We start from the raw sequence: 17,685 nt of genomic DNA, 5'->3' as shown, positions 1-17,685 counted from the left end.
TATATACATTTATCAGTCAAACTGATGAAACTTCCTGTTTTATGACATACTGATGATGTAAATAAAATGATTAATGAATTAAAATGATTTCCTTCACTTTATTATTTGTGAAAACTTAAAATACCATTGTGATAATTGATAATAATAGACCAGATTAATGTTATGCCACTTCTCACTCAATTTTATCCTTTTAAATCAGGAAAATCCAAACAAATGGTTTGACGATGAAAAGTCAGAATATTGCATGGAGTTAGATCTTTCTCAAAGTCTCAGATCTTTGCTTAAATTCTTCTCTGGCCTTGATTCCCCGACTTCCTGGGGCCTTAGCATCTCCAGTTGTCTTAGTGAGAAGAATGGTTTGCTCGTATAATGTCTTTAGAAAGTTTTCATGAGGTAAAATTTAAAAAATTGTCCAACACATTATGTGTGTGTGTGTGTGTGTGTGTGTGTGTGTGTGTGTGCACTAAGCCATGTATTCGAGAGATAGTAAAGAAGAAAGACTGATCTAGACCTTCAAGACATCATTATATTCGTCATCAGAGATGCAAGAGACATGCTTGTAATGACACTTTGTAACAATGGCTTTGATTTGTTTGGGTGAACAAAATGACAGCCTTTAAACTTGATGAAGAAATTTCTAAAATTAAAACATGCTGTGAACATGTAAAGCTGCAGAAGACCTGAGATTAGTTTGGAAGTACTAGTCATGTGTGGACTCCTACAACACATGTTTCCTTATAGTTAGCCTCGTGTTTCAGATGAGGTGAGAGGGGGTGGGCCTGGACACTGATGTTGCAGGTTACACTAAGCAAAGCCGATGGTCATTATGGAAGGCTCCTACTCTGCCGACCAATCTTTAAGATTTAGGAATGTTTTAATGCCAAGCCTAACAGTCCCTGGCTTGTAATCAGTACCGTCCCACCAGGGTTTCACAAGAGATCAATGTTTTAAAAGTTCGTTCAGTTTTTTTTAATATGTTCAAATTCAAGCATACTTTACAGAAAACATTTAGTGTTCCTAATCTAAAAATGCAAAATGTTCCAAGATATGAAAATTGTTAAATGTTGTATTGATGCTTGACTAAAAAAAAAGGTTGGAAAAAAATTCTGTTAGGAAAGACTGATTTTTAAATTAAATTTATTTTTTTATATTTATATATTTTACATACTGGCTGCAGTTTCCCCTCCCTCTTCTCCTCCTCTTCCTCTGTCCCCCTACATCTCCCCACCCCCTCCTCCCCACCCACTCCTCCTCTGCTTTTGTTCAGAAAGGGCAGGCCTCCTATGGGTATCAACAAAGCATTGGAAAGATTGATTTTGTTGTTGTTGTTATTATATCTTTAAGAATGTTGTTAGTTTTTAAGCTGAAGAACTGTCACATTGAGTGTGATTTCCTGATTTGGCCAGCAGAGGCCTCCATGTGCCTCCTGAAGTAATTATTCCTGGATTAAGGAAAGATTATGTGATCACTGGATTGCCAGGTCAGAGACAACACAAATCATAAAACGTGAAGGCAGTGTGCTCCTGGGATCCCACTCACAGCTGCAGCAACTCCGCTCATGTAAAGGCACTTGCTTGATGCCAGGCACCATGGGAGGACGATCCGGGGCCTGCCTGTCAGAGGGACCTAACTTCACAGTTGCTCTTGTATCTGTCCAAGGACTCCCTGAAATGCCTGCCAAAGGCACATGGGCTTTACAGTCTGCCCTCAGGAAGCAAGAGAAGAGACGATGCCACAGTTCGTAGGCCGTGGCATGTGCTTTTGATGACAGACAGACACTAGGAGAGGGTACCACTGCTAAAAATCCATCGCCAACATGTCAGGTGCTCCATGTGGCAGACCTTGAGAGTAATGACCCCAGAGAATCCACCTGCAGATGCCACGCCCCCCACCAGAGTGCTAGACAAATGACCAAGGCTAAGTGGCTGTTAATTTTTTAAGCTACCAAGTCCTGAGGTTGTCTGTTCAACAGCAGCAAAATTCTACCCCCTCACTAAAGCACAGTGATCATAAGGTGATTGCAGACATAGATAACGCAATTCAACACTATTATATCAAAATATTTTAGCAATAGCATGGAATCCAAAGTTTACTCAGGAAATGTTTGTTAAATTTTTCTTAATTTTGGTCATATTAGAAAGATAAGGCCATGAATGGTTCTTCCCGGGATATTAATGCCTATCGGTCTTTTACATTTTGGTAAGAAGTAAGCAACAGGACAGAATGTGTTAACTCACAGGCCTTCCGCAATGCACTCTAGCGAAAGCACATTTCCTCTTAGTTCCTCTTTGCGGCTTTCAGTGCCCTGCGGAGTGAGGAATGTTGGTGGCCTCTCTTTACCAGGTTTAGCTGCAAACAAGAAAAGGCAACACACATTAAAAATTATGGACGTGCATTTCTAGGAGCACAGCCATTGTCAAATGCTGCCCCAAATTCTAATCTCTAATTTTAAATCCGTTCAATGCTTATTTTGAAATTTGTTAAGGTATGCATCCACATGCTCTCCTTACACTTATGCAGTGTGCAGGAAAGGAAACAATTTTGGTCGCACAAGCAAACTGGTGACAGGGCCCCTCTTGTAAGTGTCTTTAACTTGGATTAGGTCTTTTCGATTTTCTGTGGTCTGGTAAGTTTTCAAAATGTCAACAAAGGAAAATCAGCTCATCGAACTACACATCCCTTAAGACTGGTGCTCAGGTCAAAGAAAAGAGTGTGTCTTTTGAAAAAGGTTCGATTTTTTTTTTTTTTTTTTAGCAGCAAATCACTGTGGACAAAGTGTCTAGATTTATTCTGGAGATAACATTATAGCCAATTCCACTGACTTATATCTCAAGATTCCTCCACTGCAAGATTTGTGAAAAATAAAACAAAACTAGACAATTACTAGCAGAGTTCCAGCAAATTCCATGCCAGGAATGAAGATTAAAAGCAGAGGAGCTGAAGGAGGGACTGCCTGGCAGTGTTTGTTTAGTGGGTAAGGCCCTGGGTTCGGTCCCCCGCTTTGGAAAAAGAGAAAAAGAATATTAGCAGAGCTAAACACATTGAAATCAGCTTTTCAATGACAAAATAAAAGGGGTCTAAGTCAGAGAACTTAGAAATAGTCACACAGAATACCTCCTATCATGTGGCCTTATCTACTGAAGTCCTTGGGAAATTTTCAAGTGGAAATGTCATAAGACTGTAGATTTTCATTGTTGGGACCACAAATGATCTACTTGATGCTTCTTAAACCCAATGAAGAAGTAGTATGTAAATTTCTCATTTCTCAGAAGAAAAAAACTGAGTACCAAAAAGGCATTGCTGAAGAAAAATTGGCTTTCTTAAGGATTAAGAACTTGTTGAGGGACCTTACTCCTCTAAAAATCACCTTGGGGATGCTCTTGAGCCCATATTTGAGGGACTATATTAAATGAATAAAGGTGACAGTTATATCCTGCCATATTCTCTAATGTTCATATCTCAGAGGATAAAAAATTAATGCAGCAGAAACTCTACCTATGGAAATTAAGAAGCTCTTTTGTCCAGAGGCCCTTACTTTTAGTGATAGATTTTACGCTTGACAACCATGTTTTCCTTAAGGAAATCAAATTCTTTTCAATTTAAAACAATGAAGCTGAATGGTCTATTTTTAAAAGTTTACTCCCCCACAGAAGACAGTGAGTGGGTTTCTAACAAAGCTAAGAACAATACAGTTGCTAATTCTACTGAATGATGTAATATAAAACTTAAGGTTAGATGACTACTATGGAATGTACTCTATGTTAGTTACAGTAGGTGCTGATGAGATTCTAGGGGTTAATACAACCAGTCAGTTCATGTGTAGGCCATGCAAAAAGTTTTTAGACAGCACAAAATATGGAAAATACAATTCTGGACACATATGAAAGATTTTTTTTTCTAGAGCATATGAAATGATTTACATGAAAAATTATAACAACTTTAATTACACATACATCATGGAAGATGTTTTAGTGACATGCTTGAAATTTTATAGCTAAGTCTCATAAGAAACACATATTGACACAGTGACATTAAACATGTAATTAGAAATTTCATAAAGAAACTAAGTCAAAGAGCCATGGAGGTGAAGTTAGTGAACTAATGTCTACAATGGAGAGAATATCAGTTACAACCACCGTCACTCACCACCATAAAACTCAGTGTCACTCAAATTAGCAGCTATAGTGTCATTCAATTCATCCACTGAAATAAACAGAATATCATGAAGAGGGCACAGAAGTAGAGGAGAAGAGTCAAAAAACCACCGGGCAACAAAAACAAATGCCTACGCCTACGCTAAGGGCCATTCCTTCCCGGTAAATACAGGGCTTGACATCATACTGGCTAACTCATTAATTCACTCAGCCACCCCCAACTACAAGTTTAACTACAGGAAAAATGCCAGTAAAAGACTGTGAGGCATAATGCATACACCAATGCTCAGAACACCACAGAGTCGGGAGGTTGCCATAGAAACAGGAATGGCAATCAGTGAAAAATGTAAAACACAATATTTTAAAGTAAGCATGCTTTTTTCTAGCACATAAGCTAATGCTTTTGTGATTCTTCATGGGAATTTTCCTCATCATTGAACTGGTTTACCTCAGAGTAAGAACTGTATTTAATTGTTAATAATTTGATTCACATATGTAAACACCATTGAAAGAGACCCAGAAGGCTGAGCTCTTACCTGAAATCACCTTCAAAGAAATAGGTTGCTTCTGTTGTATGGTTTGAGTGTGGTTAAATCTGGCATAGCAGATATAGTCTTCCCGGGTATCCTCTGGGAGGACATTGGAGAAATAAAGGTCTCCATTCAGGCCTTGTGAAACCCGCTCACTCTGTGGAAGTCTTTGAAAGGCTGGAGGAAGACAGAGAGATACTTAGATGATTCTGTCATACAGCTACCATTCTCCATATCAGCAGGACAACCATCTATTAATACCTCTGTACATCCCACGGAAAAAATATATATATATTACTCATAGCTCTTTTAGTAAAATAAAACTATTTTTGTTTTGTTGTTGTTGTTTTATTTTTGTTTTTTGCTTTGTTTTGTTTTGTGTTTTTAAGATGTGGGATACAGATGTTCTATTAGACTTGGCCAATCCTTATTTCTTGGAGCTTGAAGCAGTAATAGACTAGAGTCATGAAGTAAAATATTTCATTAAGAAAGTAGGAACAAAAAAATGCTCCATAACAAGTTTGCATAGTTCCTAGTATCCAAATTGGTCTCTAATTACACACATCTTAGAAAACACATCAGAAAAGTTTGTAAGGATATTAACATGGGTACATGTTATCATAAATTAGGCTCTGAGCAAGGGGACAAGCACAACAGTCCCCCAGCCCGGTGTGAGCCTACAGTCTAATCAATGAACCAAGCAGCCAACACCTGGTTAAACATAACAGACAATGATGATACTACTATTTGATGCTATGATCTGCCACTAGGAAACCAGACCTGGTTTCCCTCACCTCATGTACGGCTCATCTTGTGACATAGTCCATCTTTTACTATTATATGGATGCATAACAGCCATCTCCTTGTACTAAAATTAAAGCTCCAGGAGAGAGGGCATTTTTTGTTTAAAGTTGATGCTGTGGACAAGTGACCAGCCTTTCGCAAGGTCTCCTTCAAACATTCTTGGAAGGGCTAAATGACAATCCAGTTTCCAGACTATTGTCCTCCTTCAGGACCAGGTAAGGAGCTAGCCTTGGGCATGGGAAGAGGATTTCCTACATGCCTGAGGGATGGGAAGAGGTGGAAATCATTGATCTGTGTATGAGATTACATCTGATCATCAAAAAGGATCCCGGAGCTCCGGACTCAGTTGCCAGAGCCTGAACTGTGATATCTTCAGCTCCTAGGTAAGAGGGACTTGGACAAGTCACACATCCCTGCAACATCAGGCTCAGTGTCATATCTGCTGATGGGATTTCTTCAGCCTGGGGCAAGGATATGTGTTCTTCCAGGAGCAAGTACCTGACCTAACGTTTCACAAAATGCAAATATGTAGTTAAAACCCAGCAGGAACTTTGGCGGTCAGAGCCTGGAGAATTGTGTTACCAAGTTTCCATCAAGGTGGAGGCTTAGCAATTTATAGTCTTAAAACATTAATCCACTTGGGCAGATTTTAAAGTATTGAGGAAAGGAATGTACACTGAGAGTCAGGCAGGTGGTACATGCCTGAAATCCAAGCTATTTGGAAGGCTGAAGGGGAAAGACGACAAGTTGAGGCAAATCTGTAATACATAACAAGTTCAACATCAGCTTGGACTACTCAGTGAGACCCTGTCTCAGAAAACGTACATTTATTTAATGAATCCAAGGCACCAAAGACAGATAGATATTTATTGTCTTTTTTTTTCTCCTCCTGAATTGCATGACTAATGGATGGATGCTGGTAGCTCAAATGTAAGGCAAAAGGACATCAATGGGGGCGTGAGACTTCCCTTTGAGTTTCTTTGTATTACACTTGGAAAGAAGGTGTGCATATAGGGATATTTTTATGATACATAAAGCAAGAGTGCTGAGAGATTCGGCTTTTCCTCATATTTCAGATGCAAGTCAATTTGAAAGGCGGATGGTTTGCTACATTTTAAAATTTATGATATCATACATATTGCCAGCTGTGCCACACAGAAAGCATTAGCTCTGTATTCAGATTATTTGGAGAGTTTCCATGTGACTTATTTCTTTATTAAGCAAACAAGAAATCATTTCTGAGTAAGAACGATTAATGCATCTAATTTTGATGGTGATATTTGAAGAGTGTTATTCTCAAAGCCATAAATCATTCCATTATATTGGATTTGTTGCTTATTCCCTCAAAATCCATAACAGCTGCCACATAAATAAAGAGAGCATATATTTGCACATTTATTAGTTTATAGTTTCAGGACAGGATACTCCTATTTTTCAATCAGTTTTCTGTTTCTAAACTTCATATTCATCCCTGGTTCCTCTCCTCGAGTTCCTCTCTCCCTCTGTGAGGATCTACACTCAGATTATATCCAGAGTCTGACCCACTCTTCTGCTACCTCCAAGTTCAAGTCATCATTAACCATGTCCTGGATTGCAGCAATGCACTCCTAACTGGTCTCCACCCCATCTCTTTTTCAAGTGCTGGGGATTGAACCTAGGCCCTTATAGATTCTAGACAAGTGGTCGACCACTAAGCTACATGCTGAGCCACATCCTGGCCCCTCCCCACTTCTCTTTCACCCTCCATGTGCTCCAACATGAATGGAAATGATCCTCTTACTAGCTATTTTATTTCAGATAAATGTGCTCCTTCAACATTTTCCTATTTCATTCAGAGAGACAAGCCCTTTCCATTGAGTCCCTGTGATTCCCTGACACTGCTCTCATCCTCCTTCCATGTGGCTCTTTTAATAAGGTCGCTTTTTCCATCTCCTTTTGTTTTGTTTTTCACTCTAGGGATGCTTCTCCTCAGGGCTTGCGCTGGTGCTCCCTTCCCACATAGATATGCAGGTCACTTGTGTGCTCTCTGGCCTCAGAAATTTCTTCCATAAAATTTATCATTGACTAATACAGATTTTCAAAATGCATTTATTGTCTGCCTCCTTTTCCTCCTCAGCTTACCCCTGTTGTATTTTCTGTTGTTGTTGATCTACAGCAGTGCACAGCACAGTTAATGAATGAAGTGGCATGGTACTTATTTCATTAAGCAGCTGTTTTTTCTGAGCATCTACACATCATTTTATAAGTACTTTATGGTTCATAAGAGAAGGTAAATTGTTAAGACAACAAATAACTACAAGATGGTTGAAGAAAATTACTAGTGTTAAGACTTACAATTATCCATCCAAAATATTATGGCTGGTGGTAATCCAATTGGAGGTCTACAGGGAAGAACCAATGACTGACCGTTATGAAGTGTTATTGGCTCAAGTCTTTCTTTGGTCCACAAGGGCGACCCTGTTAAGTAAAACCCCAAAACCTTCTGAATTATGTCTTCATGCAAAAATAAAAAGAAGATAGCAATACAAAGAAAGAGAGCCAAGGTTTTTGGAAAATGGTAACTTAGAATTTATATACATTAAATAATGAGAGAACTACTTTTAAATACGGTGTTAGTTTTTAAAAAGAAACAAACTATAATAAGAGAAAAAGAAAAATCTCCTTTATCATTATATTTATTATTAATAATGTGTGTAATAATACTATATATTATATCAATATAAAATTATTGTCATTGGTAGCGTGACTCAAGCCACTAATCCACTGTCTAATAATTCACACTAATACACCAATAAGACATGGTCTTTGATGCAAGCCATGTTCTCCACAGAGAGTGGAAAAAACTTAAATGTCAGCATATTTTCTAAATAAGTAACTATATACACATTTGTATTTCATACAGCATTATATATGTATACTTACTTATAAATTTGTAGGAGAATATATATCATATTTTAACGTCAAAAAGTTTGTAAAATAGCATTTCAGACTAAGCTGGTTTTATACACATATACACATGGAAAGAAAAATACTGACTAGAAGTTATTTCTGTGAATGGAAAGACTCATGATCAATTTAAATTTCTTTATGTATAATTTAAATACATAATTTTAAATGTTTACAAAATAACCACAACTGTCTATCTTTAAAGGTCATGTTTGGTTGGCAAATCTCACTTACTGGATGGGCGGACAACAATGTTATTAGAGATTGCAGCTCCGCGCTCATTCCTCGCTGTGCACTGATAGACTCCTTCATAGGTCTCTGCTTTGCCTTCACTCATGATGTTGATGATGAGTGTTCCTGAGCCAGGCTTCATGGTGACCAGAGGGTCTTTGTCTATGTCAAAGTGAGTTCCATTACGGGTCCAGGAAAAGCTGCCCAACACATCAAGCGTTAAGTTTGTTAATAGTCTAGAAAAATGGGATTATGTACCCCTTTAAAAAACCTTGGGTTTTATTGGGTTCCAGGAATAATTGTTAGATTTCAATATTTAGTAAAATGTCCCCTTGTTTAAAATACTGTGCCAAATCGTGACTCAGAAAAAAGTGTTGTTTTTACATTTTGAGGTACATACTTCTTTTAAAATCAGCTCAAATCCAATACAAATTGCATGCCATTTTTCTAAGAAAATATAGAAACAAGTCTTCAAGGCACAGTCTCTGAACTTTATTAACATTTTTATTGAAACACCATTGTTCACACTCCAGTTAAGCTGTCTGGAAAAATGTGCTCTAGGCTGAAAGGTGACAGGAAAGGCCTCCATAAGCATTGTGTGATCTTTGGGTGGAAAGTGATCAGGTCTGTTTCGAGGTACCAAAGTATAAACTGGAGATGGGAAGGAGAGTTAAGACTTAGTTATTAAAAGTGGTATTTCTGCATAGGTGCATTTTTATAATTTTTAATTCTAGAAATAATTATATAAATTTTTAGGAGATATGCCAAATTGTCAACCAAGATTCATTTTTCTTGGTTTATTTATATAAAAGATGCCCTTTTATAAATGTCGCAATGCTCATGCGATTAAATACATCCTAATTAGTTACACCCTGGTGATCGTAGGACAATGGGGAGGCACACATGTCAAACTTCCCTGTGTTTTCCAACTTGGAGTTCTTGTCTTACTATTTATGTTTGCCTAAGCTATGGCAGGTGGTAGCAATGGTGCAGCCTACAGGCATCTCATGGGCAGAGGGCAAAGACCGTGGTAAACATCCCACAGAATACAGGACAGCTTCATTCTCACAGCAAAAAATCACCACCATTAACTAGTGACAAAAAGGTTTGCCGTACTTGTATGGCCTTAACTAAGAATGAAGGTGAAGGGCACGTTGAGGCCTGTTTGAAAACTGGTTTTTGGAAATATGGTGGGGCTACTGTTTGGGAGTAAAGCTTTGATGGATCGTTGACATAGACAGGCATCTAGAATCAAGCAGTTTTTTTTTTTCAGATTCTAATTTAATAAGGCTTATAATATATAAACATGCAAATAAAATATCTAAAACATTCATTCTTTTGTTACTTTAAATTATTATGCCTAGTTACAATTTAAGACATGTGAATGAAGAGTTACAATGTAATAGTCATTTAAAGTCTCATTTTTAGCAATCAAGCTCTATAGAATTCTCCATACTACTGGACTAGCTGTTGTGTTACTCTCTGCAGGGCTTCAGATGATAGTCCAGCAGATGACCCTCAGTTTCCCATCCTTTCATGTGTTGTTTAGACTAGATTATGAAGTACTCATGCTGAGATCTACATGGAGAGCCCTGTTAAGTACAGAGAACAGTGTAGGACCACTCTGTGGCCAGTTCAGAGGTGGGAGAGTTCGGAGAAGCCATCAATTCAAATTACCCTTTGTTTTTCAACCTATGAAAAAACAAGCCCAGATAAAAGGAGTTTTCCCTTGTCATAAACCATTGGTCTCAGAACTAAGATTAGAGGGTCTTTCTCTATCTCTTCACAAATTATGAGCATTTTATAGAAAAGCATGAATAGAAAAATGCAAAAATCTAGGCTTCAGCTAACAAGCTGTAATTAATCTGAGGGATGAGACAGTGAACCTGTAACTGATACTTTAGAGATATGCAGGACCTAAGAAGACACATTAAACACCTTTAAAGGGCTGCAATGAGCCAGGGAGTTGATAAACAAAAGAGTGAGATAAACAAAAGAGCATGCTGCCACTCATACTGAGAAATACCCAACTAAAAAAGAAGTTGCTCCACACGATATTCCTTATTCTATCAACAATTCCAAACATTTCTACATTTGCAGAGATTGCTTACTATTTTAAACACTCTCAAGGCAGAAGGCATGCTTACCTGGGAGGAGGCTTCCCTTTAGCTTCACACTGGATTACAATGTTCTCCCGAGGGTCAATAATGTAGTCCTTTGGTGACTGTTGGGTGATGGTTGGAGGCTGTACCACTTAATTGTAAAAGGGGAGAGGAATGCAAAGAAATAAATGATTTACTATCAATGATAGCAACCATGTTTTCTATATTAAAATCACTTGCCTCAGACTAAATATGCCACAAATATTCCTAGTAACTTCTGTTGTAGCTATAAATCCCCATTAGGTTTTCAACTAAAACTCACCTAAAGTTGGGAAGTCAGGACATAACTTCCCTTTGGCCACATCACACACACTTGCAAAATCCATTTTCCAAACTAAAAGTCTGGGAAAATGATTACTAATACAAATCTAATATTCAAACACTGTTTTTCTGATGTAACAATGAGAAATTCATGGTTCTTTTGTTTCAAGTGATATCTTTTAATGTAAGTTATAAGGTAGATTTGACTCTTTCTTAGGATAGAGTTACTGACATAGAGCTCATTAGTATGCTAATTATGTAAATTAATATATCCCAGGGAAACATACTTTTGACATGCTCATATTTAAAAGATTGTTAATCTGGAGCCTTGCCCTGCCTTATCTAAGCCAGCGGGTAGATGAATTAGGGATGAAGAGAAAACACTATTATTTGGGCTATTAACGGGATTGAAATTCTCCTTTCTAGGGGACCATGCTTCTATTGTGCTCTTCAAATTATTACCCACTCCTTTACTGTGAAACTGCAAAGATAACTGTTTTGACCCAGAGCAATTCAATCTAGAGACCTAGAGCATTCTCCAAGTTGTTCTAAGACCACTCTAGGGTCTTTCCTCCTATGAGATCAGGATTCTTGTTAGAATGGAGACCACTCTGGGCTCTTTCCTCCTATGAGATCAGGATTCTTGTTAGAATGGGAAAGCACTAGAGAGACCATGATTTCAGCCTCTGTTAGTAATTCAGAGAGGCTAATGACTTGACCAGGAAGGCCCCAAGCAGAGACTAATTCTCCCCTTCTTTCTGCATGGCTACTGTTAAACACAGGTTCAGGGAAGCTATTCACAGAGTGGCTGTTTGCAACAGGAGCAATTTGCCCTTGCTCTCCAGGGACCTTTGGTCATCTGGAGAAAGTTTCCATTGCCACAAGTTGGGTTGGGAGAGAATGGTCACCTATAGCAGGTAGAGGCCAAGGGTGTCCTTATAAATCTCACAAGGTGTAGGGCAGTTTCCCATGACAAAGGCTTGCTGGGGCCCCAATGCCAACATGCTAGGGAGTGAGCAGCATCTTTGGGACTGTGCAGTGAAGCATCCTGCTCCATCTTGCTTTCCCCTGCATCAGGCACTTTGGACACTCCTGCCTCTATCTTGTCAATTTTCATCGTTAGTCAGCAGTTCTGTCTGAGGGTTAGTGGCTCTCTGCTTTACATTAGCTGGGAGACTTGAGGCTCTACCCCTGTAAGCCCTCCGACGGGATGGTAGGTTTAAAAGTTGACTTGGCTTCCAACTGTAACTGGGAGGATTAGTAACACATGTTACAGTAAAATTTTTAGGAGATGCCAGCACTGGGACTGTCCAGTTGTGCCTCATGATTCTAATTTGGGCCAGCTTCATTTTGGAGTGATCAACCTCAGATTCTGGGAATACAGCATTTGGGATAATGAAATGAATTTTTCAGGTTCTACACCATCAAAATGGTGAACAAAGACATATAGAAGGGATTCTTAGGAGTCATTCAGTCCATTTCTTCTTGGGGGGAATGTGGTGGGTGGGGTAAGAAAGTGCCAGACATGCAAATTTGGTTTCAAATGCAAGGCCTTCCCCTCCTGTGCCTGCAGCTGTGCCAGGAGTTTGCCATCTGGAGGTATCTTTTTGAACACTGCTTAGGTCATATGGCAATTAATAAATGCTTTGTAGTAATAAGTGACTTACCAAGATTTCTCTGTTTAATTCAACAGCAAAGGAAAATGTCTGAAAATGGACATCTATTCACTGGATGATAAATGCTACCTAGCTGTCAGAAGCAGCAGAAATTTTTACTTATAGGAAGCCTCCCAGGAACAATTAGCTGAAGTATTCTACCTTCTGTGTATTTCAAAACAGTCTTCTAATTTGCAGAGCTTTTCTACTTATAACACCCAGGACCACTATTCTACCCAGTTCTGAAAGCTGAAGCCATAGAAGGACTTGACTGAGCTTCTGCATACACCCAACTTCCAAAATTCTGCAAAAAAAAATGTGTGTCGGTTCCAGTTGATGGCATTTGAAAAAAAAGATCATTCTCCCTACAAAGTTCTGAATTTTCTCATTGAGTTACATCAGATGTGAATACAGCTTGTATATTAGTAGAATAGCAAGTTGGCAAAAGTAATATCTGAGTCTCCATTATTCATGCAGGTTATATATTATTACACTTGTACCTTAGCATTCAAATGAGGTGTTTGGCTATAGTAAGCAACATGCTTATAAAGACACTAATCACAAAGCGTGATGGTGTTTGCTTGATTCACACTGTTAATTCAAGAAGCAAGGGCACAGTCACATCTTCACACTGCCTAGTAATTTGTAGAAATACACTTACAGTCGCCAAGAAGCTTTGCTTTTTTCCCATCAGTATCAGCAGGTGAGTGGGCAAAGAAGATTCAAGAAAATCAGATGTTAGTAATGAGAATGTTAGCACCCTAAAGATAAAAGGGGGGCATCCTGTCTACTTGGTTTGGCCTAGAATAAAAACCATACTGTAAAAGTTGAAGTTGTGACATTACAAGAGAAAGAAACTGGCACTCATAATTCTGTCTGCCCCTGCAGCAGCTTCTTACATCAGCATATGGAAGAACAAAGGCCATGCTGTAGGAAAAAAAGGGGGAGGGGGACACTTGCAGGAACAGGAATAGCTAATTCCATCCTATACACATTGTGCTGCACTGATAATTATGGTCAATTTGAAAAACAGATGAAATCCACAATTCATTTGAGCTCTCACTTTCTGTGTACTGTCTGATCTTATTATCCCAGACACCACAATGCACATGATAATGATACCTAACAATGGAATATTGCTACAACTCTCCATCCAAGTCAAATCCAACACTGATTTCAGATTTGTACATTTCTATGGTTATTCTCCAAGACAGTTTTATGCCGTTAGTATATTTCTGCTTCGCAATCCTCAGTCTCCCAGATTGAGGATGTAGGATCATTGTGTGTGCTGAAGAAAGGGTGTATGGAACAGGGAAGTGTTTACACGCATTTCCAATCATTCTGAAAGACTGCCTGTCACTACTACTTGCAAAGGTTAATACAGGAGAGCCTAGGTTACTCGTGACTTTATTTTCATCATGGTTTGTGCCTCTTCTCCATTAGCTGCCATAATTGAGTTAGCCCTAGGTGCCTGTTTCCCCTGATAGTTAGATTGAGCAGTCAGATTAACGAGGAATATATTTAACACAAGAGAGAACAAAAGCATTTCCCTCACTGCTTTTCCATCTATTAGAGCAAATGCTTACTTAAATATTCCTGCTCCAATAGGCTCAGGCAAATGCACATTTCAATTAAATATATATGTACAGATTTTAAATTAAGGTCTTTGGATGAATAACTCTTAAAATGAAAATGTTGCATTTTGTTGGGCTTTAGTGTAAAGACACATGGTCCAGGCAGTGGGCAGAGTGTGCAGAAAACCCTGTCTTGTCTCCCCACTGGCAGTTGCAACTTCTATGGCGGAAAAGGACACCCCAGCAATGGCATAGCCCCAGGAAACAGCTATCTTTCTTGCACCTTAGAAAGCTTGCCAAACAGATGTTCTACTCAGGAAGCTAATGGCTTTAAAGAGGTCATGCAGATTGGGAATAGAGGGTAAATCAATTGTGAAGTACAGTAATTGTGCAGATATGAAATTCTGCTTCACGCTGCAGGAACATATCCAGCTGGAACCCAGCGTTGTCTTTATTGTCTACAAACAAAGCACTCAGGCCAGGCAGTGGTGTACATTTTACTTTGGGGAAAATAAGGGAGAGAAACGCAGTAGCTGCTTCCTGTCAGTGATTTTACAGGTCTTGCCTTAGTACCAAGATTTTATACCTGGGTCTTTGATCATATAGTTTAAGCGCAAAAAAAAAAAAAAAAAAAAAAAGACTATTCACTAGGCTTGTGGGTGACATGCTGTTCTTATAATTGAATTCACATTGAGGATGTAAAATGAGAGAGTGAAATGAGGTTGTCTGTCTGAATGAGAGGAAACAACGTATGAAATATGGGTGATGTGAGGACATAAAGAGACAGAGGGCTGGTGAGACCATCCTGTAGGGTTTTTTGTTTTTCAGAGATGCCTCAGCAATGAAGGGAGAAAGTGACACCAGGAGGACAATAAGTGGGGATTTGCATCGTCCTTGTAAAGTGGTTCTCATGGTCCTCCACAAAGGGTGGCCCCCAGGGAGGATCCCTCCTCAGACCACTCCCACCACTGGACACAGAAGACACCTGAAGCAAAGAGAGATAACAGAACAGAGAGGACAGCATGCCCAGCCATTCCCATGGCCTTTCCTGCAGCGTCTTCATAAACACCAGGTGCTGAAGGGAAAAGCCAAATTCACTTTGATTAGCTTTTCAGTGTCATGTGGACACTTTGCTCAGCATCGCGGTTCAGGGTGATGGTAACTACTGGGAGAGTTTGCCTGCTGGCCTCTGAGATTTCAACTGTCAATACTCACAATCGAGAGGTACATCCAGAGCACTAATCATCTGGCACAGGAAGAGGATCAAGGGCACTCTGCCTGCAGAGAAGTGCTTCTTTTTCGGCATTATTTTAAGCTGCATCAGCTCTACTCCTGATGAGACCCGCACACCGATTTTCCTTTTCCTCTTCCACAGAAGGTTTGTGTGCAATGTTCAAATAATTTTTCATGCAGGGAACTGAAAAAGGATGGGATAAGAACAATAATTACAATGTATTAAAAGTCGGAAATGAAGAGTGAAAAATGTGCAGCTGAGAAAAATCAGCTCTCCATTATGCATGAATTCTAAAAAGGAATTTTTAAATATTTAACTCAGAGACTGGAATATCATTTATTCATAAATCTAATATCAGTTCAGAAATATTTGCAGTGATGTCAAGCAAAATCTGCACCCTTTCCCATTATTATGATTTTTTTTTCCATTTTTAAATACTTGTGTTCAAGCTCTCTGAAGGCAACCATGTCTTTCTTACTAGATCAGGAAACCCTGACTGTGAGGCCAGCCAAAAGTGAGCTCCCTGAGACTTCAGAGGGAAGGCCTAGTGGGCTATTCACTCTGAAGATGCTCATTGGGAGAGTTCTGGGCAGGGTCACAAGTTTCCTTCGAACCCTAAACACTGATGGAATGGATGAACTCTGACCCTTCAGGTCATCTCCACTTCTTACCCACTACAGTTTCAGACCCAGCTGAGCTCTGGCTTCCCCGCTATCCTCAACAGTGATGATCAATTATTTCCTCAAAGGTCTTTGGTGAAATATTGGGAGTCACCATATTAGTTCACTATATCCTTTAAAAGGTGTTTAAAATGCCTTAATGATCTATCAGTGATTGATTCTATCAGTTGAATTGAATCTATCAATCGATGACTGATTCCACCAGCTTCCTTCCACTTCCTTATAACTATTTTCTGGATGATTTCTTTCTATTTTTCTTGTGTTAGTCCTTAAAGGTGACTTGAAATCCCACATCTTCTTCTCTTATTTTATCCCATCCCTTTACTTGGAAAGCCTTAGATACCCTATTTGCTTATCAAAGTCCCTTTTGCTTTTCATAAATCACTTAGGAGGTCCTTTTTAAGAAACATCAGCTGATCATCCAGACTAGAAAACATTCTAGTATCACCTCTGAATTCGTGAAATTTCTCATTGTATACATACTATTCCTGTATGTATGCATGCATGCATGCTTGTATGTTACAAGATCTCAGCACCTAGGAGGCTGACACAGGAGCATTTCTGGGAGTTCAAGGCCATCCTTGAGACTTTGTCTCAAAACAAGCAAATGAAACCCTAAATAAATGAATAAATAAATAATCTCTGTGGGCTGTACTTCCCTCATCTCACTGGCTTGTCACCCTGCATAGAGAAGGGCCACATTGAAAGCCTGGGCCCAGCCATACAGAGAGATGACTATCCCACCTGGAAAGAGAGGTTGAATGTGTCTTCTCGGGGAGGAAAGGCAGCTGTGAGCAATAGCTCTTGGGTGGGCAAAAGGGAACAAAACTATTATAATCTAAGATAGCATCTACAGGATTCATTAGTGAATGATATGTATAACTTTTATTTTTAAGTAGTCATGTATTTTCATAATATCCATCTTTTCTACCAGACTGTGCTTCTGCAGGCTAGAGACTGAATCTCTTCTACTCCCCACTGCATCTTAGTAGCCTGCTTGGAGCATGGAAGGAAGCAAATAAGTATTTTCAGTGAAAAAAAATAAAGAGATGAAAGAAAAAATGAATAAATTGGAGCCCTGAGATCCTTGAATTGATTGTTTTCAAATAACTTGGCCATGTTATAACCAGAGCTATATTTATCCTATAACATGCAGTTTGCAGACCAGAATCTAATCATCATAGATAAATCAGTTGTACTATCATATCAGCTCAGCACTTGGGATAAGGCACAGACATATGAAAAAAAATGAAACAATGTGGATAATGTGTGTTTGATTAGCAACGGAATTCTAATTTAAATTTGGTTTAGGTAGACTTCTTACAGAACAGATACAATAAAAAAAAAACAGCTAACCTTAGGCATTCTGCTGATATAAACATTATTTCATGACTCAAACATTCATACTATGTGGTTTAAGATCCAGGAAGTTTGTCTTTTATTTCATTATAAAT

The 17,685-nt window shown here is 38.8% G+C and overlaps 1 protein-coding gene across 49 annotated transcripts in view; it reads right to left on the bottom strand.

Annotated features, from left to right (window-relative positions):
• Nrcam (neuronal cell adhesion molecule) overlaps positions 1-17,685 on the bottom strand; it is a 280,815-nt gene that overhangs the window by 57,694 nt on the left and 205,436 nt on the right. For 28 of the 49 annotated variants that reach the window (XR_003735962.2, XM_028882713.2, XM_028882712.2 and 25 more), the window contains 8 exons: positions 15,533-15,734; positions 13,405-13,422; positions 10,813-10,918; positions 8,669-8,865; positions 7,823-7,945; positions 4,691-4,861; positions 4,147-4,203; positions 2,238-2,349 (listed from right to left, as the gene is read on the bottom strand). Coding sequence is in view for 48 of the 49 variants with exons in the window: in XM_028882713.2 (XP_028738546.1) it covers positions 2,238-2,349; positions 4,147-4,203; positions 4,691-4,861; positions 7,823-7,945; positions 8,669-8,865; positions 10,813-10,918; positions 13,405-13,422; positions 15,533-15,638 (890 nt within the window). In the remaining variant the exon portion in view is untranslated. The remainder of the gene's footprint in view (positions 1-2,237; positions 2,350-4,146; positions 4,204-4,690; positions 4,862-7,822; positions 7,946-8,668; positions 8,866-10,812; positions 10,919-13,404; positions 13,423-15,532; positions 15,735-17,685) is intronic. The other 21 variants (XM_037210516.1, XM_037210518.1, XM_037210528.1 and 18 more) reach the window with 3 other exon arrangements.

Source organism: Peromyscus leucopus, chromosome 14 (genome assembly GCF_004664715.2).
Source record: "Peromyscus leucopus breed LL Stock chromosome 14, UCI_PerLeu_2.1, whole genome shotgun sequence".
Taxonomy (NCBI): Eukaryota; Metazoa; Chordata; class Mammalia; order Rodentia; family Cricetidae; genus Peromyscus; species Peromyscus leucopus.
Note: the sequence above shows the minus strand (reverse complement) of the source record. Positions and strands in the feature narration are given on the sequence as shown.